At 36.9% G+C, this 27,407-nt stretch overlaps 3 protein-coding genes, 1 non-coding gene and 1 pseudogene across 5 annotated transcripts; all 5 read left to right on the forward strand.

Annotated features, from left to right (window-relative positions):
* Positions 1–2,783: 2,783 nt before the first annotated feature.
* LOC121783601 (ADP-ribosylation factor GTPase-activating protein AGD12-like) lies at positions 2,784–5,543 on the forward strand. Its single transcript, XM_042181726.1, has 8 exons — positions 2,784–3,182; positions 3,540–3,621; positions 4,034–4,109; positions 4,196–4,359; positions 4,591–4,729; positions 4,809–4,913; positions 4,985–5,080; positions 5,158–5,543. Exons 1-8 carry the CDS (start codon positions 3,149–3,151, stop codon positions 5,431–5,433), a joined length of 972 nt encoding a protein of 323 aa, XP_042037660.1. The 5' UTR covers positions 2,784–3,148; the 3' UTR covers positions 5,434–5,543.
* A 1,339-nt stretch (positions 5,544–6,882) lies between these two features.
* On the forward strand, positions 6,883–6,954 carry TRNAD-GUC. The gene has a single exon. It is a non-coding gene; the product is annotated as a tRNA-Asp (tRNA).
* A 1,912-nt stretch (positions 6,955–8,866) lies between these two features.
* Positions 8,867–14,944, forward strand: LOC121783499 (annotated as a pseudogene).
* A 1,865-nt stretch (positions 14,945–16,809) lies between these two features.
* Positions 16,810–21,123, forward strand: LOC121785125 (WPP domain-associated protein-like). Of its 2 annotated transcripts, none has more exons than XM_042183494.1 (6): positions 16,810–17,044; positions 17,227–19,634; positions 19,949–20,075; positions 20,269–20,370; positions 20,576–20,654; positions 20,898–21,123. In XM_042183494.1, exons 2-5 carry the CDS (start codon positions 17,242–17,244, stop codon positions 20,636–20,638), a joined length of 2,685 nt encoding a protein of 894 aa, XP_042039428.1. In that variant the 5' UTR covers positions 16,810–17,044; positions 17,227–17,241; the 3' UTR covers positions 20,639–20,654; positions 20,898–21,123. The 2 variants fall into 2 exon arrangements, with proteins under 2 accessions (XP_042039428.1, XP_042039427.1); XM_042183493.1 differs by having other exon boundaries at positions 16,811–17,044; positions 17,214–19,634.
* Positions 21,124–21,616: 493 nt separating this feature from the next.
* LOC121785166 (obg-like ATPase 1) lies at positions 21,617–26,164 on the forward strand. Its single transcript, XM_042183542.1, has 12 exons — positions 21,617–21,809; positions 22,198–22,365; positions 22,458–22,581; positions 22,973–23,064; positions 23,269–23,367; positions 23,650–23,763; positions 24,130–24,194; positions 24,362–24,478; positions 24,757–24,832; positions 25,149–25,241; positions 25,666–25,716; positions 25,806–26,164. The coding sequence occupies exons 1-12, from the start codon at positions 21,723–21,725 to the stop codon at positions 25,902–25,904; spliced, it is 1,185 nt and encodes a 394-aa protein (XP_042039476.1). The 5' UTR covers positions 21,617–21,722; the 3' UTR covers positions 25,905–26,164.
* Positions 26,165–27,407: the final 1,243 nt, after the last annotated feature.

Raw genomic sequence — 27,407 nt, forward strand, 5'->3', positions numbered from 1 at the left:
ATAAACCTAACATATATCATTTTATCAGTCAGTCAAAAGTATCATTTTATCAACTCAGAGTATCATTCTATCCGGCAAAACTATCATTCTATGCAATAAACCTAACATATATCATTTTATCAGTCAGTCAAAAGTATCATTTTATCAACTCAGAGTATCATTCTATCCGGCAAAACTATCATTCTATGCAATAAACCTAACATATATCATTTTATCAGTCAGTCAAAAAGTATCATTTTATCAACTCAGAGTATCATTCTATCCGGCAAAACTATCATTCTATGCAATAAACCTAACATATATCATTTTATCAGTCAGTCAAAAGTATCATTTTATCAACTCAGAGTATCATTCTATCCGGCAAAACTATCATTCTATGCAATAAACCTAACATGTATCATTTTATCATTTTACGTGATATTTGGTGAAATTCAGAAATTAAATGAGGGAAATGACATATTTACCCCGCGCTTTTTTTATGAAGTAAATCTAAGTTTGAATCTCAACCACAAGATTAGAAAATATGTGTGGTTCAGATTTGGTTATAGGGTTGTTACGTGATTTAAGGGTTATCATATGATCACAACTCTCTATATATATATATGACTGTGATCAATACCAAACCACTCTTAAACCTTAAACGCCGAACAACATCATTATATGATAACTGTTCATTATAATGAACTAATAACAAACTTATAATGAACTTCAGATTTCTAAACTATGCATGATGATGTCATTGTTTTTAAATCTCAGAATTCCCTATAATGAACTACAAATAAAGTTGTAATGAACTCCGCGTTATATATAATGATGTGTTTGGAGTTTAGTGTTGAACAGAGTCATCGTCTCCTTGCGGCTGTATGGATGACGACCGATATCCTCCTCCTCCGCGTTCTCCTCCTCCTCTTCCTCCACTGCGTCGAATGCGCGACCGCCGGAGCTTCCACCGCCTCGTGCTCCTACCGGAGTGGGTTCATCCAGAAAATTCTCCCTAATTTGGGATAATCCCTGCGAATACCTCAGGGCGGAGGGACGAGCGTATGCATCCACATCAAAATGGGGTGGTTGGTACGCCGCCAGCGTCGACGAGCCTTGGGTGCCCGGCGTCGACGAACGGAACCACCCAGTCGCCAAACGTGTTCAAGTCATAGCCGTCGGAGCCGCCAGAGTTTCCGTCGCCGGGCATTTTAAGATAAAAATTGGAGAGGTGAGTTGAAAATTGGAGAGGAAAGAGAGATGATTTGAGAAGAATAGATGTGTGTTTGTGTGTATAATGAGGACGAAAGAGGAGTATTTATAAAGTAAAAAAAAGAAATAAAAAATAAAAAAAATAAAAAAAACGGTAATTACCGTTTTAATTTTTTTATTAAAATCAATTTTTTTAAAAAAGAAATGAATTATTGCGTCAGCGTGACGACGCTCACTTGCGGGCCGGCGAGTGGTCGTCACGCCTAGCGCCAGCGCGCGCCACATGGCGCGTGGCGAGACGTCTTGCCAGCCCACCCTTCGGGACGAGACGCCCGCCCGTCTCGTCTCTCCGAGACGAGATAGAGACAGCAACGAGACGCGTTGAGGATGGATCTACAACGATGTCAGCTTGAAGTCGTTTCGCCTCTACAACGATGTTGTTTTACACGAATGTAGCATGGATCTAGTTGTGTTTAGGTTGTACTAGGATTTTTCGACTTAAACCTAATTAGTCTTGAGACCTAACAGTTGATAGTCATTAATTACGGAGATTTTTGTTTATCATCACTTATTTTCTAACCAATTCATTTTTATCCATTGAGTTTGATTGGACGTTCGTATGGTTGTGATATAAGTTCACCGTTGTGTGATTGAATCTCGTTGTGTTGCAGACCAATCGTGTCTCATTGTTATCAACCATGGTGGCAAAAGTTCCCTACTGGGAAGGGCAGAGTTACGGAATCATCCCTCCTGTATTTAACTCTCGGGAACTATCAAAACCTTTGATTTTGTTTTCTGTGTTTCTCTTCTTGTGCAGGGTGAGAATCCTAAAAAGCCTGGTAATCCACACAATGTGCGATTGTATTCAATAGCATCTACCAGATATGGTGACTCCTTCGATGGCAAGACTGCTAGTTTGTGTGTTCGGAGCAGCGGGGCGAGAGTTGGGAGGAGAAGCTCTCACAGCTCAAGAATAACAAGCAATGGCATGTTGAAGTCTATTGAGTATTGAGAAAGGTTTTTTTCTCATTTAGATTATCCTTTCTTTTTATGGAATGGTTGCCTTAAGATACTTGTTTGTAGCATTTTGGTGATGGAGAATGCATCACCAAGACAAATAGAAGAAGAATTGTCAAACACATGTTGAATTTAAGATATTTGTTTGTTTGAAGGGCAGCCGTGGTTTGTGTTTCATTTTTGGTGAATTCTTAAGTTGATAAATAGAAGAATAATTGTCGACAAACAAGACATGAATATTATAGGTCTAGGTTTATTATAAATATATAAACATAAATAAAATTCCAAGAAATACAAGAAAAAAAAAACTCAATAAATAAGTACATGACTATATACGATTTACGACAGAATGAATAGTCACGAACAAGAAAATAATTCTACATATATATAAAAAATTTATAGGGAAAAAGAAACAAAAGAAGCAAAAAAACATGAATATAACGGCCTATTTGGTCTCCAATTATCTCCTTTATTCTGCTTCAGAAATTCCCCAGAAAGAGGTAATATTCCTCCGAAATTCCATTCAATCATTTGTTGTAAAATGAGCAATATTTTTTTTTCAGCTCGAAAAAGATCACAAGCAACATCCATGAATATTTCAAGATTTTCTTCCTCTTTTCTCCTTTTCTTTTCAATTTCTAACTTGGTTTCCTTCATGGGTCGAATTTCTGTTTCTGAAATATTGCAATTCTTTGTCATTTTCAGCCATCTTATTCTGATAATGATTTTTTTTGTAATGCTTTGCCATTCCAAGACTGTTTTCAAGACAAAGATACAATTTTGTGGACTCCCAAATGTTTAATTTTGCTTTTGTTCGATATATAAGTCATTAGCAATGTTTGCATGGTTTATTCAAGAAATTGAAATTTAATCAAATATCATATTTTTTTCATGAATTTAGGTTATGTTTGCTTAATGGTAGCATCGTGTGAAAGGCTCAATGAGTACATCTGCTCTGGGGAAACCATCTTCAGGTATGAATTTTTTCCTTTTTCTCAAGTTTTTAAGCTATAAATATTAGCCCAAGAAGCAAAAAACAGTTATGCAATTGGAGTCACCATTTTAAGAACTTCCTATCGTCTTTTGGCCTTAAAATCTTGTTTATCTAACTAGTATATATACTTGACTGTATTCACATAGCTCTTAAGTCTTAAGTTAGTGTAGTGGTGAAGAAAACTATGCCCTCTTTGATAGTCCTGCCATTATGCATTGCTCGTTTACTGCACGACTTGTCAAACTCGTTGCTTTCCAACTGCAAACGCTGAATAAGTTTGGTCCATGTTCTATTGTGACCGTGTTGGCCTTATATCTGAATGCTGAGATCCGTGCAGGCAAGAGAAGATTGAAAGATCTCTTAAGTCAAAGTGATAATCGTGTATGTGCAGATTGCTCGGCCCCTGACCCAAAATGGGCGTAAGTTCCCTTCTCTCCTCCTTCCTTCATGTATTCTACAAAGGGATAGTTACTGTTATTCTCTCACCCTTTGGCATACTCCCAAATTAGGCCGTTTAGATATAAGGCGTTGGTAGCTAAGCCAAAACTCCTTTGTGTACGTGTAGGAATTATATTTCCTTGCATTTGTTTGACTGTAATGGAGTTGGAGGGGTAGATTAGGCAATGATGTCAAAGAAAACAGAGCTAAGTATAAGTAAACTAAGCCAGATTTTCTGGTTTACGCAATGTGGGGTTAAACGCATTTAAAATGCCATGGAACTGAGTCTTGCAAAACGAGCTTGCAATCAAGGCGATGTTTAGGCCTTGTGATCAAAATGTGAAGATTGTATGAACCCTTTAGTGTGTTTAATGATCTAAATGTCTTCTTCAGATCATCAAATATTGGAGTGTTTCTATGCTTAAAATGCTGTGGTGTTCACAGAAGCCTTGGTGCAAATATTTCAAAGGTGATTGCTTTTGCTTCACGACGTTGGCTGCTTTAATCATTGTGCCCGTTGCTTTTCTCACCATGCGATCTTCAATCCTGCCATAGGTTTTGTCTGTGACATTAGATGAGTGGAATGAGGAAGATATCGAAGCTGTGATTGAGGTTGGAGGGAATGCATCAGCGAATTCGATCTATGAATCTTACCTCCCCGAAGGGGTGTCGAAGCCAGCACATGATGCTGGCCACGAAGAACGCACACAATTTATCAAGTACGCTCAATAGGGTAGCTGTCATTTTTCTTCTGATGTCTGTGATTTGCAACGTTTTGAAAATTCTTGTATAAATTGCAAACTTGCTCTGGCGATATACAAGACAAATTTCTTGAGAGGAAGGGAGACGTGTAGCTCGATTATTCGCCTTTTTCTTAGGCTTCTGAACAATGCAGCTAAATGAGCAGCTGAATTATGACTTATTTACGAACTTTATTTGATCGTTTGTAGGTCTAAATATGAGCAACAAGCATTCTTGAAGCCTAGCCTGCGTATTCAAGCCGGAGCTGCTGCAAAGAATTCCTCACAACCGATTTCATCCCGGGAGATTGTCAACAGCCAACAAAGTTCGAGTACATCAGAAAACTCAGTATGTGAAACACACTCATTGGTTTGATATATAGCGCGTGTGCATGTAAATGATACGTTGAATATGGTGTATCGAGCAGGAATTTCTTGGAAAAATGAAGGTTAAAGTAGTTAAAGGCTCGAACTTAGCTGTTCGAGATATGCTATCAAGCGATCCATATGTTTTGCTGATTCTTGGCCAGCAGGTTAGTTGAAATGAGGTTAAATATTTTGCTTAGTAGTTGATGATGATGTTGGTTTTATACGATGTTCGTAGAAAGTGCAAACGAACGTGGTGAATAGCAATTTGAATCCGGTGTGGAACGAGGTGCTTACACTTTCTGTTCCGCATGATTACAGCCAGATCAAACTGGTAGGTAATCCGAAAATCTAGGAACGACCTCATGTCCCGCGTTTCTTGCTAACTTGATGCACAATGTGGCTACACAGCAAGTTTATGACCACGACACGTTCACAGCGGACGACATAATGGGAGAGGCGGACATAGACATCCAGCCTATGATCACCTCAGCACTGGCATACGGAGATGCCAAGAAGTTCGCGGACATGCAGATAGGGAAGTGGCTGAAGTCGTACAACAACGCCCTCATAGAGGATAGCCCGGTCAACATTGTGGCTGGGAAGGTGAGGCAGGAGCTGTGGGTAAGGCTCCAGAATGTAGAATCTGGTGAACTAGAACTTGAACTAGAGTGGGTTCCTCTTTGAAACCCTTTACTTTTTCTTTTTGTGTACACACACCAATTTTACCCCAATCCCCCATTGTTGTTGTTTTAGAGAATAAATTCAATCATGTACTATAATTTTTTCTCTGTTTTTTTTTTGGCTTTTTTTACTTCTAGCATATATTCAAGTTAGTGCATTAACATAAGTTCTAAGATTTGCTTTCTTATGCTAAAAAATGTCATTTTCAAGAAGCATTTATCAATCTCATACTTTAGTATCTTATCTTACCCAACATGGTGCTATAGTATGCCCTTTATTTGCCATATATAATAAATACATTGGAAGTTTGGAATAACAAATAAACATCTAATATAGGGTTAATTGTTGTTAAATACCACACAATTAACTTTGTCCTAATTCTACTATTGATGATTCATTTCATATTATTACTTCCTATCTTTTCTTTACATTTATAACAACAATAAAGGCTTTACCCTTTTCTACTGTTTCACTCTTAATTTGAGCATTTACTCTTCGTGAATTATTTGTTAATTGATTACCTAATTGTGCCAAAAATATATAGAAACATAATCTCTAAGTCAACTTCGATTTTGCTGAAATTGTTTGATGTGCAAAAAGAGTTAAAAGTTTGTGTGTTATCATTTTAATTTTCAAGTACATAGGAAATTCTTATATCAAAGTTTATGTAACATCCCTTACTCTATAGGAAATTAACCTAATAAATGATGTCACGATTTGAAACGATAAACGGTTACTCAATATTTTAGTCGTCTTAACAATTTTCAAACCCTAAAATGTAATTTTATTACAAAAATGGACGTTACTATAGCATCCACTATTTAAGTTTTTAGTTTTTACAGAGAGAGAAGAGGGGGAAGAGGGATTGATAGAGTTGATTTGGAATGTAGTTGGCATATATATATGTGTGGGAATATTTACTTTTTTCTTTTTGTGTTACATTTGAATTAATATTTTTAACTGCTTTTATTTATGTTTTATATTGGAATTTGTATTTTAATAGCTCCAATATTAGAATATCACTATATATTAGGAAAGTATAAAAATGTGTATTAATATTTGTTTCAGAATGCGTTTGGAATTTATGTATTTATTTTATAAGATTGTAAAATAATTGGTGAGAACTTGAACTCTCTTTACCATGAAAATTTGGCTCAAATAGACTTTAGTCGTTGCCACGGTCTGCTTGGACTTTGAGGTTCCAATTTGTTCGTATAATTGCTTGTTTCACTCCCGAACATAAAATCATGGATATGCCATTGAGGTCGATTTATAGTGCAAACCCTCGAATGCTAACTAAGTTCGAATCCTAGCCTGTAATCATCATCGCAACCTTTGGCAATTCTGTTCAAATAAATGAGCATGAGCAATTGGTAATATTGCTCAAATAAACGAAAAAATACATCAACACATATTGAATTAAATATAATGATTTGGAGACGTTATCATCAAGTCGTTGTAGTATAGTGGTAAGTATTCCCGCCTGTCACGCGGGTGACCCGGGTTCGATCCCCGGCAACGGCGTTCACACCTTTTTACATTTTTTACCTTTTTACCTTTTTACACCTTTACAAGCTCAATCAAACGCTTTTTTCTGAATATTTTAGTGATTACATTATTTTTGCAACTCTCACATAAGTTGTTCCACAGAGCATAACTAATTCGAGTATAAAAGAGAGATAAATCAATGCACAAGTGTGTAATATTAATTATTATTATTAAGAAATTTTGAATATATTTTTTAGATTTTATATCATATTTTATGAGCATACATTGTTGTTGTTATTAATACTATTATTATTTTAGTTGATAATTTAATTAAAAATCTTACTTTTATTATTATGTCTATTATTTAATTTAATTCAATTAATGAATATAAATTCATAATCTTGAGATTTGTCTTCTTATTACCAAACTATTAGTAATAATATATTAATAATTATGTTTCTATAAATCATATTTTCAAATACATGGTTTATTAGTATACTTTATTTACATGCAGAATGTGTTGATATCATGCATGCTCAATTAAATAGCGCATTAATATGGATGTAAAAAAGAAAATTAATCAACAATTAAAAATAAAACGTTGTGGCATGATATAGACGGCCTGAAACCAGTGACGATGTGTAATATTTGTAAGTCAAAAGCTCAAATTGTAGCCTCTGAAAATAAAATAATTATATTCAAATTGTTTAACAAATGGGAGTAGTATTATTTTGCTGTTGAATTACGTACATAACAGGAATAGGCACTCATCCGATGTCTAATTTCTACTAAAATATCACTCTATGAGATGTTGTATTATATGTATAGACCATTAGATTATGTATAGACTACAAATACTTTCCCTATATTCTACTACCAATTTATCAACTCTATAAATATTTCATAGGTGATATACATGTAGCATTGATATCACACTAGCCGTCCCTGAGCATCCACCCATTTTTTGAAACAATCGACATTTACTCAATATCAATATTTTCGAAAATTGTTTTTATTCTACCATCTCCAATTAATTAAATGAAAATAAAAAAAAACTCGATTATACCTACAAAAACCATATACATAAGCAAAATTTAGAATTTCTATAAATAAAAACAGGTGGGTTTATAAGGTTTTTATATGTCATGATAATCTATTAATCATTAATCACCAACTAAAACCGGTTATCAATAGTATAACTGATTACTGAAAATTTCCAATTTCGGATATTATAACTCTTACATCGAAAAAATTGATCTAAAATAAAGTCGTGCTTTATAAAATAATAACAACATGTATTGTGCATTCATTTGTTATGAAAGTCCCATCAATAAGTACATGAATTGGATTCTATTTTAATTTATTCATTTCTAAGTAACGAACACATCACCCCCAATAATAATGAACTTGTATGGCACAAATTATTCAAATGACCTATAAAAATAATTTAAATATTAATTTAAAAAGTTTATTGCGATTTTGTTTCATTCACGAACTATCGCTTTTTGAAAGTGAAATAGGATACATTAATTACTTAATTAATACACCCTCCGTCCCCATTAGGAGTCACTCTTTGACCGGACACGAGTTTTAAGGAAGTGTTTGAATGTGTGATGTAATAAATGGAGTTAGGTAGTGGAATGTGGGACCTCTTTGATTTTTAGAGTATTTTTGATGTCCAAATATAATAAGTAGAAAGAATGACTCTTAATCGGGGATTGACCGAAATGGAAAAGAGTTACTCTTAATCGGGGACAGAAGCAGTATTTTTCTCGTAGTTCATTAATTCAACTCCTGTCCCTTTCCTGTTTGATTAAATACTCGCATTATGTAAACGGTTGAACAGAGCATGTATAATCCTTTTTATTGAAAAAACCAAAAAAAATATAATCGTAAAAGGATAAATAGCATCATCACCTCTCTGCCTCTCCCTCCATATCCTTTTCAATCTCCCTTTCTCTCTCTCTCTATGAATATGCACTCCGAGGCCCACATCTGCCACTGCTTGAGTCACCTCTCCACCATCCGCCGCGACTCCGCCCTCACCATCTATGACGCCCGCCGCAAAACAGGAATGCAGTTCGTCCAAAGTGTCACGGGCCTGTCCGGCGGGCTTCTCCACCTCGGCATCAAGCCCGGCCACGTCATCTCCCTCTCTGCTCTCAACAGGTTTTAATCGTCTCTTTTTTTCATATTATTCCTTCATTTTTTAATAAACAAGTTTTTATTTAAATAATCGCTGATTTCGAATTTTACCGCGCTTAAACTTTTGATCAATCAAGTTGACATTAATGGAAACTATACTAATTTTTCAGATTAAATCAAACGAGAAAAATATATGTCTAACTTGAATTTGAATTTTGTTGGAAGAATCAAGCTAAAATCGAGGAAGATACACGAAGATTGTGGAATTAATTAGAATTATTTGTTCCAGATTTATAGCTAGGGTAAATCATAGAAGATCTTACCATATGTAAATATTATCTCTCCTATTTAGGCATGCTACTATCGTCATTGTAGATATACCAAAATATCAATGAATATGAAATTCCCTTTCAACATGGTATCAGAGCATCCTTAAAGAGATCCCGGCGCCACCAGTGGACGTCGCATACGGGTGGATCAAAGGGAAGCTACCCGGCTGAAGATCATGCCGGCAGCGAACCCTGAACCAACCGGCGCAACGAACAACGTAGGACTCGGATTTGGAGCCCGAAACGTGCGATTCCCACCCCAACAGACGACACCCCGACAGGGGCAGAACCTCATCGTCACCAACAACCGTCGCACAACCCCCAAACCAGACAAGACCAAGTTGTGGTGCTCAAATTGTGGGATGAACAAACATACCCGAGAGACATGCTTCAAACTGATCGGCTTCCCGGAGTGGTGGGAGGAGAACCAGAAGGGAAAAGCAAAATTGGCCATTGGAATCGATGGAGTCGGCGGAACAGAGACCGCCGTCCGTGGGCGAACGTCTGAGGAAGGAGGCTCGCGCGACGGCGGCGGCAGACGAGGGGACGACGTGGGGCAGGCGGCCTTCGCCGAGCGAGTCGAGGGAGAGAACGGCGGAGGTACTGGGCTAGGGTTTCACAAACCCAACCCATCTTATGCTTTAATTTCCAACTCTTATGATTTTAGTCCCTGCACTTATCCGAAATTACAAAAATTACCCCATAGTTTGCATGCTGCCCCCTATACTTTGCCTATTCCGAAAAAGAACCCCATAAGTTGTGATGATTCATATGTAAGTCCTAATCCTTTTGAAATACTACATGAGTTACCCGTTGCATGTGCCGTGAGAAAAAAGTCTAGGGAGAAAGATAATCGGTGGATTTTTTACTGTGGGGCCACCGACACTATGACACATGATAAAGATGATTTTGTGAATTTTTGTGGTACTATGAAAAGTCAAATACAAACCGCAGATGGGGAATTGACTTCAGTAGAGGGGAGTGGAACAATTGAGATTTCACCGACGTTAAGGCTGTCTAATTGTCACTATGTCCCAAAGCTATCACATAAATTGATGTCTATTAGCCACATGACGAAGGAATTAAATTGCACACTGCTAATGCATCCTAACTTTTGTGTATTACAGGATATCAGGACGATGAGGATAATTGGGCGTGGCACTGAGCGTCAAGGCCTCTACTATGTTGACGAGATGGCTCACCAAGGCAGTGCCGCGATGCTGGCTCACGGATCTGCGACCCGAGACGCTTGGTTGTGGCACAGACGTTATGGTCATCCGTCTCTCGGTTATTTTAAACTTCTTTTTCCGAACTTTTCTCATCTTAAGAATTTTGATTGCGAATCGTGTGTTTTGACAAAAAGCCATAGACAATCTTTTAAATCTACTGAAACTCGTGTTGAAAGTCTTTTTTCATTAGTACATGCTGATGTTTGGGGCCCTGCGCCCGTTACTGGTGATCATGGTTTTCGATATTTCTTGTTATTTGTGGATGATGTTCGAGAATGACGTGGGTATATTTTTTGAAAAACAAATCTGAAGTTTATGAAAAATTTGTCATTTTTTACAAACTCATCCAGACTCAATTTCAAACAACCAATAAAACTCTTAGGTTTGATAATGGGAGGGAGTTTGTGAATCATGATATGTCAAAATTTTTGGTGGATAAAACAGAATTATTATGGTTCATCAAACTTCATGCCCCTATACCCCCGAACAAAATGGAGTAGCCATGGAAATCCCACATTGGAAAGAGGCAATGCTCGTGGAAATAAGGGCACTGATGAAGAGCAAGACATGGGAGGTGTGTATGAGACCAGAAGGATCAAGACTGGTGGGATGTCGATGGGTGTTTACAATCAAGAGGAAACCGGATGGATCAATTGACCGCTACAAAGCGAGGCTAGTGGCGAAAGGGTACACTCGGACCTATGGAGTTGGCTATGCAGAAACATTCTCACCAGTGGCTAAGATGAGTACTATTCGAGTGTTGTTCTCCATCGCTGCAACAAAAAATTGGCCACTACGTCAATTTGATGTCACTAACGCCTTCTTGCACGGAGAACTTACTCGACCGATCTATATGGAAGCTCCGCCCGGGTTTGAGGGGGAGCTCAGGGCAGGAGAGGTGTGTAGACTCAAGAAGACACTATATGCTTTAAAGCAGTCACCCAGGGCTTGGTTCGGAAGATTTACGGAGGTAATGAAGAAATATAGGTACAAACAGAGTAATTCATATCATACTCTGTTTCTAAAGAAGAAGGACGGAAAGATCACATGTCTGATAATCTATGTGGATGATATGATCCTTACCGGCGATGATGAGGAAGAAATAAAGCAATTGAGAAAGAATTTGTTTACCGAGTTTGAAATGAAAGACTTGGGCCCTATTGAAGTATTTTCTAGGCATCAAAGTGATGCGATCCAAGAAGGGAATATTCATAAGCCAACAGAAGTATGTGTTAGACCTCTTGGCCGAAGTAGGAATGATGGATTGCAAGCCGGCAGAAACCCCAATGATGCAGAATCATGGCCTTCGACTGACTGAAGGAGCTGAACTCACCTACCAAACGAGATATCAACGGCTGGTGGGTAAGCTTATCTATATTTCTCATAGACCCGATATTGCATATGCTGTGGGAGTAGTGAGTCAGTTCATGCATAAGCCTCAAGCCGACCACTGGGAAGCAGCTTTGAGGATTGTGCGCTATTTAAAGGGGACACCGGGACATGGGGTCTTGTTTGAAAATCATGGAAATCTAGAGGTGCACGGATTCACTGATGCGGATTGGGCTGGAAACCCAAATGATCAAAAGTCAACCGCAGGATATCTTACCTTTGTTGGAGGCAATTTAGTGACTTGGCGGAGTAAGAAGCAAAAGGTGGTAGCATTATCAAGCGCAGAAGCAGAATTTCGGGGAATCAAAAGTGGAGTGACAGAAATCCTATGGCTGAAGAAGTTGTTGACAGAACTTGGATTGATGTCAAAAGAGCCGTGCAAACTCTTTTGTGATAATAAAGCACCAATTAGTATATCTGAAAATCCGGTACAACATGATCGAACAAAGCATGTGGAAGTAGACCGACATTTTATCAAGGAGAATATTGAAGCAAAGGTGATAGACCTTCCGTTTGTTCGTTCAAAAGATCAGTTAGCAGATATTCTAACAAAAGCCGTGGATGCAAGAAGCTTCGCCGAAGTATTGGGGAAGTTAAGAATGGGAAGTCCCATTGCTTAACTTGAGGGGGAGTGTTGGAAGAATCAAGCTAAAATCAAGGAAGATACACGAAGATAGTGGAATTAATTAGAATTATTTGTTCCAGATTTATAGCTAGGGTAAATCATAGAAGATCTTACCATATGTAAATATTACCTCTCGCATGCTACTATCGTCATTGTAGATATTCCAAAATATCAATGAATATGAAATTCCCTTTCAACAAATTTGATTGGCAGTGATTTATACTTGGAATGGTTGCTTGCTATTACATACATACGTAGGAGGAATCGCTGCTCCGCTTAACTATCGATGGGTATTTTTGTGATCCATTTCAATTAAATGAAAATATTAGAATATTAATGCAGTTGTTATCCTTTTAATTAAAATTGACATTCAACTTGGCCATTGGGCTAGTAGCCTAGTTAGTAGTAGCATTAGGCGTTGGACCTTATTGGAGGTGTTGGAATTAACAGAGCATGGAGGAGGCAAAATCTGCGATGGAGGTGGCGCAGTCGGTGATGTTAGTGACGGATTCAAGCTCCGGCTTCTGGCATTCCAAGTTCAATATCGACTCCGTTCCATCTCTCCGGTGGCATGTCCAAATGGATGGCCCTCTCAACGGTATACTTGTGATTAAAAGTCATGACTAATCATAATATCTTTTGTTCGATTGCATTTTTCCTAAAAGCTCAGCCAGTGACAATATATCTTGGCTTGCCTCTTATTATAAGTTAATATTAACCATCCGACCTTTCGCCCTGTGATTAATTTAATCCTACACAAATCATACCGTGCCTGATTCCATATTGTATTTCACTATTAGCTTATCTAACGAACTGAATATATTGTTTGTCTCGTCAGTTTTCAGCAACGAGTTGCTAGCGGAGCCTGCTCGAGTTAATCTGAAGCACGACTATCTTTGGGCTCCTGAAAATGTTGCAATCATATGATTTACCTCAGGTATATATGTTATCTTCTTTAGGAGTCTCTACAAAGATATCTCCATCTTTTTTAACTAAACTCCATAAATTTGTAGGCACTACTGGGAGGCCAAAGGGAGCCACTTTGAGCCATTCTGCTTTAGTAATTCAATCCCTTGCAAAAATTGCTATTGTTGGTTATGATGAGGATGATGTATGCATTTTTCCTATACTCCATTTATGCACTCTCCACTCATACAATCTGATATCCACAAATCTTATCAACCAGGTGTATTTGCACACTGCGCCTTTGTGCCACATAGGCGGGATCTCGTCGGCCCTGGCCGTGTTGATGGCCGGTGGCTGCCACATCATAGCACCAAAATTCGAGACTGAATCGGCTATTGAAGCTATAAGAGACCACAGTGTCACTTCTTTGATCACTGTTCCAACTATGATGGCTGATTTCATCTCTTTCCATTTGTATGTGGTTTTTGTCGTTGCTCCTTTTCTAGTTAGCGAGATTTTGTTGACATGTTTGAAAATCTCGTGTAGGATGAATCGAAGATCCGGAAGCATTGAGTCGGTGTCGAAGATCTTGAACGGAGGTGGTGGTTTATCGGCCAAGCTTGTTGAGCAAGCGGCTAAGGTCTTTCCAAGAGCAAAGATTTTGTCTGCTTAGGGTGCGTTTGCATCATCTTCTCTACTTTATTCTCTGTTCTCGTGATGGTATTAGAATTTCAATGCTTTGATTTTTATGTAGGAATGACAGAGGCGTGTTCGTCTCTAACATTCATGACTCTTTACGATCCAGCAAAAGAGAGCGGCCGCTTGCCATCGGACGACATTGAGACGGCCAACTTAAGTAGTAGAGGAGGTGTTTGTGTGGGTAAACCTGCCCCACATGTTGAACTAAAACTATGTGTTGAAGAGACTTGTGATGGTGGGAGAATATTGATGAGGGGTCCTCATACAATGCTTTATTACTGGGGCCTACCTCCTTCGTTGGGTTCGAACCCGGCCAATGAAGGCTGGTCGGATACGGGAGATATCGGCCGTATAGACGAGCAGGGTAATCTTTGGCTTGTCGGGCGTGCAAAGGAGGGAGAAGAATTTTGTTTAAATCTTTTGAGTTGAGCAGGTTTAAGATACCAAGAAGATTTGTGTTGTGGTAGAAGAATTTTCCTTTGACGACAACTGGGAAATTAAGGAGGGATCAAGTCAGAGCACAACTTATGTCTCATGCCCAGATTTTGTCCAGTAAAATTTAGTGCATAACGAGATGAGAAACGAAATAAATTAGAATTAGGAAAGGAGAAATCCCAAGGTGAAAAAAGGCAGTATTTTTAATATACGTGTTTCACCTAAGTCTCTTTTTTATATACAATATTTAATAAAATGAAAAATACAATTAGATACACATCGTATTATATTTAAATAGACAGTATAGTCACAAAATTTAAATTTGCACTCACTTGGAATATAATACCCCAAATTACGATTGTATTAGAAGTCCCATAAGTTTTGTTATAAAGTTTCCTACAAGTTTTTGTTATAAACTCATTTATTTTCTCGTGCCCCCCCAAAAAAAGACTAGTTAGACCATTTTGGGCCGTTCCCCAAAATTAGACAGAGTCTAAATATAGAAGTTTTTCAATAAATAATAATCATACACATCATTTATAATATTGACCATCCAATCCATTAACACTCATTCCACTACTTTTTTCTCCTCTCTTTTACTTTTTCTCATATTTCTTTTACTTTACTAATTGTATATTAGAACTCGTGTTATTTACAAGTTTGTTAATTTTTGCGACGAAGTTAATAAGAGTTCACAATCAATCTATTTTTTACATACATATATAAATTATTTGGCATTGAATGTGCTTTGAACGTTGGATTAGTAATTATAGGGACTAAGATCTCTCAAAAAATAAAATAAAATAAAATAGAATTGAAGAGACTATGAATCCAACCTGTAAAGCGCCACTCCACTTAAGCATGGAATAATTAGGTAAACAAATAATCATTCTACTCAATTAATTAACAAACCTTTAGTTAACTCCAAAACATCATTAAAATATAATGAAAGTAATTTGACAGTAAACTCATTTTGTTTTTCATACCAACTTAAAATCTAGCTGTAAATTACCTCAACTATCCTCAATTCCTAAAAAAACTATATATAAAAATTAGGTGAAAACAATAAACACAACAAAATAAGATGTTGATGGTTTGTCTGAACTAAAAATCTGTTGCTTTCGATCAAGTTTTTTTAATCTTCTTTGTCTGACTATATATGCGTAACACCGCTGGTAATTGGTTTTGTAGAGTTTAATTAATTAGTGGCGTTTTGTAAGCACACACTATTTAGCTAAATTTCCTAAATTCGAATTCCACATATAGTATAGGTTAAATTTTTTATTTTAAACTCGTTATAATATTCATTTTCCAAAAAGACTCCTTTTGATATAGTAACTAGATAATATGGAATACTATGTGATCTCATTATGTACGATATTTTATTTGTATTTGCCATTATATATGGCAGTACTTATAATTAAATTATAAGCATAGTTTATTAGTAGTACATAAAAGAAGGTTATGAGAATAATATTTCACAAGAGTCCTTATTTTCTTACCACAAATTTTGTTGTTTTGCAGTATCCACACTGCTTTTTATCTAGACGGTTGCTAAATGGTTAATGCCAAATATCACAAAAGTAGAATTAAATTCCTTCCTTATATATGCAATATTTTCTTGAACCAATTCCTTTTTTTAGACACAATCAATTCAAATTTAGACATGCCACAAATTTAAGTTTATTACAAATGCATGATTAAGTTGCTACATGAATGATGATGATGTGTGCATGCCCTTGTATGTGTGGACCATATGAAATTTATGTATTAATAAGAACTTGATAAGAAGGTAATACTATAAAAGTAAAATAAAAATGACAAAGTATAGCAATCACGCTACTAGTCAATAAATTCTATACTTACATATTTATTATAATAGCTATAGATACCAACTTAGTAGTAAGACTTTTCATATATGAGTTGAATATTGAATATAGTAATAGTACTATAATTTTGAAGATCTCTAGTGCTTCCACGTTCAAAATTTCTAATACCAACAAAATTAATATACGAAGCTATATAGAAACTTTACCTACCGAATTTACCCCCGGCATGAAAACCCATATACAAAATGAAATGATGGCAACTTCCGTAAATTACGTATTAATTAGGGATCTTGTTACTGGCAATCACTCCCGCTCTTTCCTACTATTTGCTGCTCATATTTTCCCCCATTATTTCAACTCTTCATCTCCCACTCACCAAAACCCTAGTAACTGCAATTTCGAATTTTCGGTGAGAAATATGAAAAGACACTAGTATTTGAAGACACTAGTATTTAAAGCTGGTGGTACTACTATTGGAGGATACTACGGGGCGGAATTGTCGAAGTAGAGAGAGAAACGTGTTCATCCACACTTTTACTTGTAAGTCTGTATACTTTTCCTTTACTTTTGTTTTGCGGTATTTTGAACTGATTTTATGCGTATCGTGGAGGATTTTAGCTTTGTTGGGTTTGTGATTGGATTTTTGGATTTTTGTTTGAGCTGAAATGCTGAATATGTTATGATTATTGGATTTGTGTTTTAATTTTAGGGTGAATGTTCATGTGCTTATTTGTGTTATGGAGGGTGGAGAGGTGATGGTGAATGGTGGGACTTCAAATGGGTATGGATGTGGCGTTCCATGTGGAAATGGGTTGGGGAAATTATGCAGCGAGAATGGGTCGAGAGGAACCAGTGTTTCGGAAGACGCGAATGGGAATTTAGCTGATGTGGTGTTGGAGGATTGGGAGAATTATTGGGAAGACATTAGTGATCGGTTAATGATTTTGCCGTTGGTAAGTGATTCTGTTATCAAGGGAATGGTGACTGCTGTGGAGCAAGACTGTGCTGAACGAATTGCTGCGCAGGAACTGGAAATGACTAGTTTGAAGGAGAGATTGCAGTCTTATGAGGTGGGTCTTGGTAAATATGAGGATGTAAGGTTGCCAATGGCTCATAAAGAATATGATATTGGGAAATCTTCTTGTTCAGCTTGTGTCTGCCAGAAACGTGAAAGTATGAGGGAAGAATTGAATGGTTTAAGGAATTTTGCGAGAGAGCAGTTCAAGAAGGCTGAAAAAGAGATTGAGTGTGCTATAAGATCTAATCTGGCCAAGAAGACCAGTTCGGGGTTGGTCGGCTTGGGTGGAATATTGGATGAGATGCATTCGGGTAGCTGGGTTGATGTAAATAATACGCTGCAATGCCTAAATACAAAGTTTGATACTGTATGCGAAAAGGTGGATGATCTATTGTTCTGCTCCGATATCTCATTTTGTGAATGTCAGCAGGGTGATAAATTATTAGCAAAAGTTCAGAATGTAGCTACACAAACAATGTTTACGAGTTCTTCAAAGGAGTTTGAGGAGAACATGTTGAAACAAGAATTTCAACTTTGTGGAATACAAAACATGGATTGGCTTGAAAAGTTCAATGATGTAGCTTCTTTAGGGACCAAGTTGGAAGCAATTCAGAAGTCACTCTCCATGCCCGAAGCAGAGTTAGTTTCTCATGGATCTAATGATTTGGACAATTTGCACCCTAAGGCTTTCGGCAACCACGTGACTCGGCCAACCTCACTTTATGGAGAAAATGGGACAGTGGATGAACCAAATGTCCATGTTGCAGAGAGCTATGATTTTCAGCTGTTTAAACACATGTCTAAAGAAGCATTGGTGACTTATTTTACTAACAGTATTACTAAAATTAAGAGAGATCATGAGTCAGATCTACACCAGATGACTGATATTTATTTCAGTTTGAAACGGGAATACCTCAAAATGAAGGGGTCTTTCGTGGCAAACATGAAATATGAAGAATTTGATGCACTAAGGAAAAAGATTGCTCAAGTTAGTTCAAAATTGGAGAACTTCCTCTCAGAAAATGAACAATTTCCTGCATTGACCAAAAGTCTTCAGAGTAGGGAAAATATGAAGCATAGACTAGAGAGTCTTCTATCTGAAAATCATCACTTGAGAGGTTGTCTCATTGACAAGGAAAATGAGGTAAAGAGTCTAAAAGAGCAGGTTTCGAGTGCGGCTTCAGAAATCTTGCAGCATTCTTTGGCTGAGAAAAACCTTCTAAAGCTAGTGGAAAGCCTCCGGTGTGCTTTGAAAGAATCATGTATAAAAGCTTCACTCGGTGAAGAAATATATAAATCTGTTCTCAGGGCACAGATTGCACAGACCAGGCGCAGGTCTGTCGATTTGGACATGGAGTTGCTGATAACTCGAGGAATTTATGATATCATTCTGAGGGAAGCTGCTATTCCTGTTGAAACTGCAAGCAAATATGGAATTGAAGATTCAGATATTGAAACATTGTTAATGCAAGGGTTTAATGCATTGCTATTCACAGAGATTATCAGGGATTCATGGAAACAACTGGACAACTTGAATCAGAAAGTTCTTATCAATGAAGAAAAAGTAGCTTGTTTGGAGAGAAAATCTCTTGAAAAGGAAAATGAGTTAATGCTGGAGGTTGAGGAGAAGGAGAAATTAAAGCAGGAGATACAAGATCTGAGACTTGCAATGGAAGATAAAGAGAAGTTAGAAATGGATTTGTCATTGGCATTGTCAAAAGAGAAGGAGCAGTTTGAGCTTGCTTTAACAGACCTTATTACTGTTAGAGAAGATGCTAGTCGGCAACAGAAGCTGGTTACTGAGAGCAATAGAGACTTGGAATCATTACGGCTCAAACATGTAGAAGCATTAGATCAGATTGAAGTATGTAAATCAGAAATAAATAAGCTTGGTCAAAAGCTTTCTCAAACAGAAGCAGTGTTAACCAAAGCCGACATAGAGAAAAGCGCAACATTTACACGTATCCAAGAATTGCATGATAAGTTATCATTAAGGGAAACTAGGGAGACTACAATAAAAAAGGAAATGGAAAGGGCTGCCAACAGATTCTCAAAACTCTTTTCTGAATTTGAATGGAGAGTATCAGGGGCAATAAAAAGCACTAGTTCAAGGTACTTCATGCAACCTTATGTTTCAGTGTGATTTCAATCTCTCATGAGTTTCAGTGCACTTGAGAGTATGCTCTTTTTGTATATCTTTTTCTTGTTCTAATTTCCCTTTAGATCTCAGGGAGATGGTTTTGTGGTATATTGCTTGTATAATTTTTCATTATTTACAAGATATCAATATGCTGTTTTTGGCACGTCATAAGTTTTTTTTATTTTATTCAGTAGTATTTTGGATAGGAATTTCTCGTGTGAAAGCTAAGTCACTTTTTCATTCCTTTTATTGTAAAATGATTTGCACTCTAATATGCAAATGCCAGGCTGGAAGATGCCAATTCTCCATTGAAAGCTATTACTGAGATGGCTAATGAACTTAGAAGATCTGAGCTGCTGTACAAACAGAAACTAGAAAGGGGAAATACTGATCTCAAAATGGCTGAGTCCGAGGTAACTACGTATAATAATGTTTTACTTTGGGATGCCAAAATCACATATTATGGTTATGCTAATTTTTGCTTTATGCTAACATGTCCAGCATTCTGCTGCACCATTATTGGAAGTTGTCACGTGCTTATTGAATTCGGGAAATCCCTTTAGGCTTCTGACCGTCTGACTTATTGAATACACTTCTCTGTTTCAGGTTGATCTCTTGGGAGATGAGGTGGATACCTTGTTGAGATTGCTTGAAAAAATCTATATTGCGCTTGATCATTATTCTCCGGTTTTAAAACATTACCCTGGGGTAAGTAAAAAAATCATTTTCCTTTTCCATATATAACTATATCTCATTTGTTCATGTGCATCTTGTATAACTTCTTGAATAGATCATTGGAAAAAATTACTGGCTATGAAGTATTCCTTACCTAGTTGCCTTGTGTCATATAAATGACTACTGCTTCCTAACTCAAATCTACTTCCAGTATAAATTTGTTATGGCATAAGTGCAGGTCATTGAGATTCTTGAGCTGGTCAAGAGAGAATTAAGTGGAGAATCTACTAGAATGTTATGATATACTCCATGGCAAGGTAAGAAGGGCGTTTAACCCAAAGGCAGTTTCTATAGTGATCTTGAACAAAAAACATGCTCATTGCACTGAAAATAATGAGCTAATTTTGATTCAAATTGATGATAGTATAACATAGTAACTGTTAATAGCATTTACATTACCAGAATCAAGTATATGGTTCTGTTTGTTTTATCTCATTTTCAATTTGACAACGTAATGCTGATTTTAATGTGAATTATTTCTTCTGAACGAATGAGTGCAGATCTCTTCCTATAGAGACAGACGATCCGAGCTCCTACAGTGTACAGCAACCGGGTAGTTGAACCAGAAGTTTACTAGGTAGATAAGACAAGAGCCTTTTTTTGCAGCGTGCGAGGCCAAACAATGCCTCTAGTTAGCCATTTCTCATCAACTTATGTAAATGATCCCGTGTAAATCATATGTTCGTTTAGTTCAATTAAATTAAGGAAGACTCACTTATTTGTTCATTCCCTTTCCATGAATTTGGTGCTCTTGGCAATTTGACAGCATATTTGCCTTATTTATGGAGTAGTTTGTAACGCTTATCGTAAACATTTACAATGTGTTGATTACTCGCACCTATCATATATGGCCATTACGTTGTCAAGTAATTGCTTCATTAATTTTTGCTTTTAATCTTCTCAATTCCAAACAATATACTCCATATTATAATTACCAAATACGTAAATGTGATTAAATATCAAAGAATGCACACCTCAATTCTCAAATGTGATATTTCAGTGTTTAAATCTTTTTCACTTAAGCTTTTGTTTAACAACAGTATTTATTTAACTAACATTTGTTTAAGATTTTACTGTTAGCATTTTTTTTGAACATAATCGAATATGGGTTTATAACAACAAAATTCGTTTGATTTTTTTTATAAAATAATTGGGCCTTTTTATGGGCTGAATTGGGTTGCACTGATCCAAAATATATTTTTTTTTGGCAATTTCTGAATTGAAAAACCCTAGAGCACTTCTCCACTGAAATCTCTACTGTCATTCATCTCATTTTGATCCAGCAATTTCTCGAACAGGAGTTAAGGTTTAGGAAATTGCCGGAAATGCCTCCGAAAGCAGCTAAATCGAAGGAAGCCCCAGCTGAGAGGCCGATTCTTGGACGTTTTTCTTCTCACCTGAAGATTGGAATTGTAAGTATCCCCTTTTTAAACTGGTTTGACCTATTGGTTGATTTTTAAATGATGAAGCTGCTCATCTTATCAAATTAGAGTGATAGCGCATAATCTAGGAATATTCATGCAGTTGATTCTAATTGAATAGTTTGGTTAGGGAAATGTTTTTTAAGGATGAATTTTGTGCTCACTTAATTCGGTATGGTGAGGTTCGAATTAATGGAAAAAGCTTAAATTGTATGATTGGTGAATCGGTGCTGAATAATTCTAAAACATCTTAGTTTTTGAGATAATCCTGATATTCAGTAATGAAGAATTAAATTGTTCAACTCTATTCGTTTCTAGTGTAGCAACATTTGGAGAGTTTAATGCATTTTGTAATTTATTAACTGGAACGTATTTTCAGGTTGGGTTGCCAAACGTAGGGAAATCGACTCTATTCAATACCCTGACTAAGCTGTCTATACCGGCTGAAAACTTTCCTTTCTGTACCATTGAGCCCAATGAGGCTCGAGTGAATATTCCTGATGAGAGATTTGACTGGCTATGTCAACTCTTCAAGCCGAAGAGCGAGGTTCTTTATACATAATGGTTCTCTATCAGTGTTTGGGTAGGATTCTGTATCTTCTTGATTCATTAATGGTAGTTTTAATCTCTGTGATGTAGGTATCAGCTTTCCTAGAAATTCATGATATTGCTGGACTTGTTCGTGGTGCTCATGAAGGACAAGGACTTGGGAACAATTTCTTGTCGCATATCCGTGCCGTTGATGGAATTTTTCATGTTTTACGTAAGCTGATATCTTTGGATCTTTCATTTGTCAAATAGCTTTTGAATGTGATGCGAGACTGATAGTATTGATTTTCCACAGTTTGAGAAGAATGCGCTGTTTCTTTATCTGTGAATTTTACATGCCATATGATACCTTATTACTTATAGATTTTCCCTTTACATGCATGGGAGTGATTTTGAATATTAGGAGTATATTTTTAATTTTTATTTATTTCATGATTTCCTATATGTGGAGCTTGATCATGGCATTTAGCTAGTTTTAAGCCTCTGCATGGTCCATGGCATTTAGAGCATCTTACTTATATCGTGAAAAAGGACACTGTTTTTGCATGAAATTTTTTTTGTCATTTTATTTGAATGTAATTTCTTAATGGAGTTTCACCTTTTAGGTGCATTTGAGGATCCCGATATTATCCATGTTGATGACTTGGTGGATCCTGTGAGGGATCTTGAGACAATATCTGCAGAACTACGTCTGAAGGTAGGTTTGGTTCCACTACTACTATCACTGTTTATTTATTTTGGTTCTAGATACTTAAACGGTTATCCGCTCTCTTACCAGTTAGTGAAATATGTTGAAGCTTGAGCTAGTAGATGTTAAGAGTCTTAAGACTATGCAAGAACTTTTCATTCAATGTTTAACGGGTTTTACTGGTTTGAACATTAATGTTTTATGTTATGGTAGGATATTGAGTTCATGGAGAGGCGAATTGAAGATCTTGAGAAGAGCATGAAGAGGAGCAATGACAAGCAACTAAAAATTGAGCACGAGTTGTGCCTGCGGGTTTGTACTAATTATTGACAAATAAAAGCGAATAGTAATACAATAGTGATGATTTGCCAACTAAAAGTGAAATAAAAACTATTCTTGATGCCCAACTGACCAAAGTAGTGATTGTCAGCATTTAAGAGCAAATAAATACTGAACTAATAGTGATTACTCCTCATACAAAGCTAACTAAAATAGTGATTGGGCTATGATAATTATTGTTGTGACTATAGTTGAAATTTAGTATCACCTTCAGCAAGGGTGTAGTACTAAATCTTGAATTTTTGGGTTCACTAGATCAAGGCAACTTTGGATGAGGGAAAGGATGTCCGCCTGGTGGATTGGAAAGCTGTTGAAGTTGAGATACTGAATACTTTTCAGTTGCTCACTGCAAAGCCTGTTGTTTACTTGGTGAGTAAGTGAATCCAATATGAAGGTGTTTATTGTTTTGAATTTTAGTATAATAATCTCTCAGCTTCACTGCAATATTAATTTCAGTTTATTGAGTCTCATACTTACTTTGGTAGCTAAACTTCTGCTTCTCAGTGGAAACCTTATAGAATTTTAGTGAATGAAGACTGAAGAAAGATGCTTCTTTTATTTATTACTTTTAAATAATCATTATGAGAAGTAATATCTATTTAATTAATGAATTCTATTTAATACTTAATTAAATATAAGAACAAGATGAACTGGAACCGAGATCTGTGCAGATGTCTCTTTTCCATTAGAATAAGCTCCAGCATTGTTCATTCTTACAATTGTTACTTCGTACAGGTAAACATGAGTGAGAAAGACTATCAAAGAAAAAAGAACAAGTTTCTCCCAAAGATCCATGCTTGGTACATTCCATCCGTTTACAATTCCCTAATTCTTTGTTGTCCTTGAAACTTCACATAAACTCATTGGTATATGTAAACCTTTTTTTCCTGCTCACCCACACATGGTCTTCTCCAGTTGCGCCCTGCTTTTTCATCGTGCCTTTCATGAGTTTCATTTGATCATGTAGGGTGCAAGAGCATGGTGGTGAAATCATGATCCCTTTCAGCTGTGCTCTTGAGAGGAATCTTGCTGATATATCCCCAGATGAAGCTGCTAAATATTGTGAGGAAAACAAGGTCCAAAGGTAGGTGCAATAATGATTTATCTCAAATATATGCTGTAAATATCTTTGAAAATTCAACTCCATTGATATTCAGATCCCTCTAACCAAGCATATTTTCTTATGTAATAAAGAAATTCCTTCTGTGACGGAGCATTTCCTTAACTGTTAGTATATTTAAAACATTCTTTATTTAAGAAGTAATGTTTAAGTTTGAATAATCCATAATTAACTTCTAGACTGGATACTGGAGTGTTGTTTTAGTAATTTAATTGGTTCATATTGAATTTCTTATGTTACAGTGCTCTTCCAAAGATCATTAAGACTGGATTTGCAGCCATTAATCTTATATACTTTTTCACTGCAGGGCCAGATGAGGTACTTTACAACCTACTTTTTTTTTCACTCCCATAATTGTAACAGTACATTTTTCTATATGATTTATAGCAACTAGAAAATAACATTGTTCTTGTGTACCCTGTTGTTTATTAGCTTTATTTAGTGTAAGTCACTACTTTTGAGTGAATCCATAATTCAAATTATAGTTACTCCAATAGAAGTTGAAGTTTGTGCAGTCTAGCCATATTTGCCTCTGTGATGCACTAAGGAAGCTCTTCAGATATTGCATTTCATTCGTCATTCTTAAGCTTCTGACAATATTTACTGGCTATGCGTCCAACTTGCTCTCTTTCAGGTAAAGTGTTGGCAAATTCGTCGACAGACTAAAGCGCCTCAAGCTGCAGGAGCAATTCACACTGATTTTGAAAGAGGTTTCATATGTGCTGAGGTACTTTTCTCCAATCATGGGGAGCTGTTGTTTGTTTCTTTTATTTCAGTCATGTCATGGTTATATTCTACGTATAGGTTGATACCTCATTTTTGTTGACTTTTTTTTAATCATTTTCTGGCATTCTTTAAAAAAAATCATTTTATAAAAAATGTTCTCTGTACCGTCATCAATGAGCAAACTCTTGAATTTTCATTCACATTATGATGGATTCTGGAACTGATTATCTAAGGGCACTACTTCTACTCTTTCTAAACACGTACCATATTCTTTACTGCATCTTCTCCATAGACTTTAATTTTTTGTTTGACTCCATTGTTTGCAATCATCAGTTTGTTGTTAAATATTAATGGATCTTTTGTGAAATAGATCTTTTTCTCGACTTAGGAACCTCTTTGCTTATCCTTCCTATCTTGTATTTTAGGTTATGAAATTCGAAGATCTAAAGGAACTTGGAAGTGAATCAGCGGTGAAGGTAGAGTATTTAATTCTGTGGTTGATGGCCACTCCTTTTGTTACCATTTCCCCATTATCGGACACTTGATGAACTTATCTCTTGCACAGGCCTCTGGGAAGTACCGGCAGGAAGGGAAGACATACGTTGTCCAGGACGGGGACATTATTTTCTTCAAGTTCAACGTCTCTGGCGGTGGGAAGAAGTGAGACTTTCTATCGCATCCCCTTCCCATTTTTCATTACCAGGTAGAGAAATTGGATACTATTATTGTAACTTATATCTGGTTCATGGGTATAGTACAAATTTCTTGATCTTGATTAGAAATACTGTGTTGTACTAGTTTTGCTTCTTGATCCCAAATTGATATAATCATCTCTATATTTTCTTAAATCGCTCTGTATGTTTTGGGTATGCTTAGTGTGACATTTTCCCCTTGCAGTAAAAGTGAAAGTTTTGGTTGTGTGTACATTGATTGTGGTTGGGCATTTCCCATATGGTGATTAAATTGTTATCTATGTACATTGATTGTGGTTGTACCCCAAGCTTATATTGTGGGACCATAGGCCGTTCATTGTGATGATTGAGCCCACATCTTCACATCTTCACATTTAAATTAATGTGTCCCACATTTATTTTGTGTGTTTTCAAAGATGGAATGAAAGGCATTCAAGGCAAATCAAGAATAAATGAACTTGCAAAGATTGGGTAACATGATAATAGCTTTAGATATTTTTCCTTTTGTTTGTACCTACCTGCATGGTGAGTTCATTGTTGCAAAACCGAGTTAAAATAGTAGTATCTGTATAAATAAATTAGTATTAAGTAAACGACATGTTTTGAGGTCAATCTAAAAATAAAAATAAAATGTACATTTATGTATGAGCTCAATATGATGGCATGATGTATAATTTAATACATATGTTGCTATGCTATTAGAGCACCCGCAACGCGTGCCGCCGGCGTTCCGCGTGCCGTTCCGCCGGAACGGTTTCGCCGCGGAACGCGTTGCGGCGCTGCATTCCGCTCCCGTCCCGTTCCCATTCCGTGCCGGGTGCCGTCGGCACGTAACGCGGCACGGAACAAGCCGCCACGCGCCTGGGCGACGTGGCCGATCCCCGTGCGTGCGTGCTTCCCACTCGCCGGCCCGCGAGTGGGACACGTCAGCAATGACGCAATAATTATTTTTTTATATAAAAATCGAATTTTAAAAAAAAAAAAAAAATTTTTTAAACGGTAACATTACCGTTTTTTTTAACTTTTTCTTAATTTTTTTAATTTTTATTTTTATTTTCTTATTCTATAAATACACCTAATTCATTCATTTTATACACAACTACACATCTATTCTTCCTACATCAACATCAATTTCTCTCCAATTTTCATATTCTATCTCTTCAAAAAATGTCTGGCGACGGCAATTACGGTGGTGGCGGCGCCGGAGGGTGGGATCTCAACGCGTTCGGCGATTGGGAGACCATGTACAACACACTTGGTGGTTCTGGGTCATCGACGCCGGGCACGCAGGGGTCGGCGACGCCGGGTGGGTACCAACCACCCACTTTCGATGTGGATGCCTACGCTCGAGGCTCCCGCTCGCAGCTTTCCCAGGGTTTGTCCCAGATTCGGGAGGATATCCCCGTTGAACCCACTCAGGGAGGAGGCCGAGGCGGTGGAAGCTACAGGGCTGCGTCTGAGGCACCCGAGGAGGA

Source organism: Salvia splendens, chromosome 21, assembly GCF_004379255.2.
Source record: "Salvia splendens isolate huo1 chromosome 21, SspV2, whole genome shotgun sequence".
Lineage (NCBI taxonomy): Eukaryota > Viridiplantae > Streptophyta > Magnoliopsida > Lamiales > Lamiaceae > Salvia > Salvia splendens.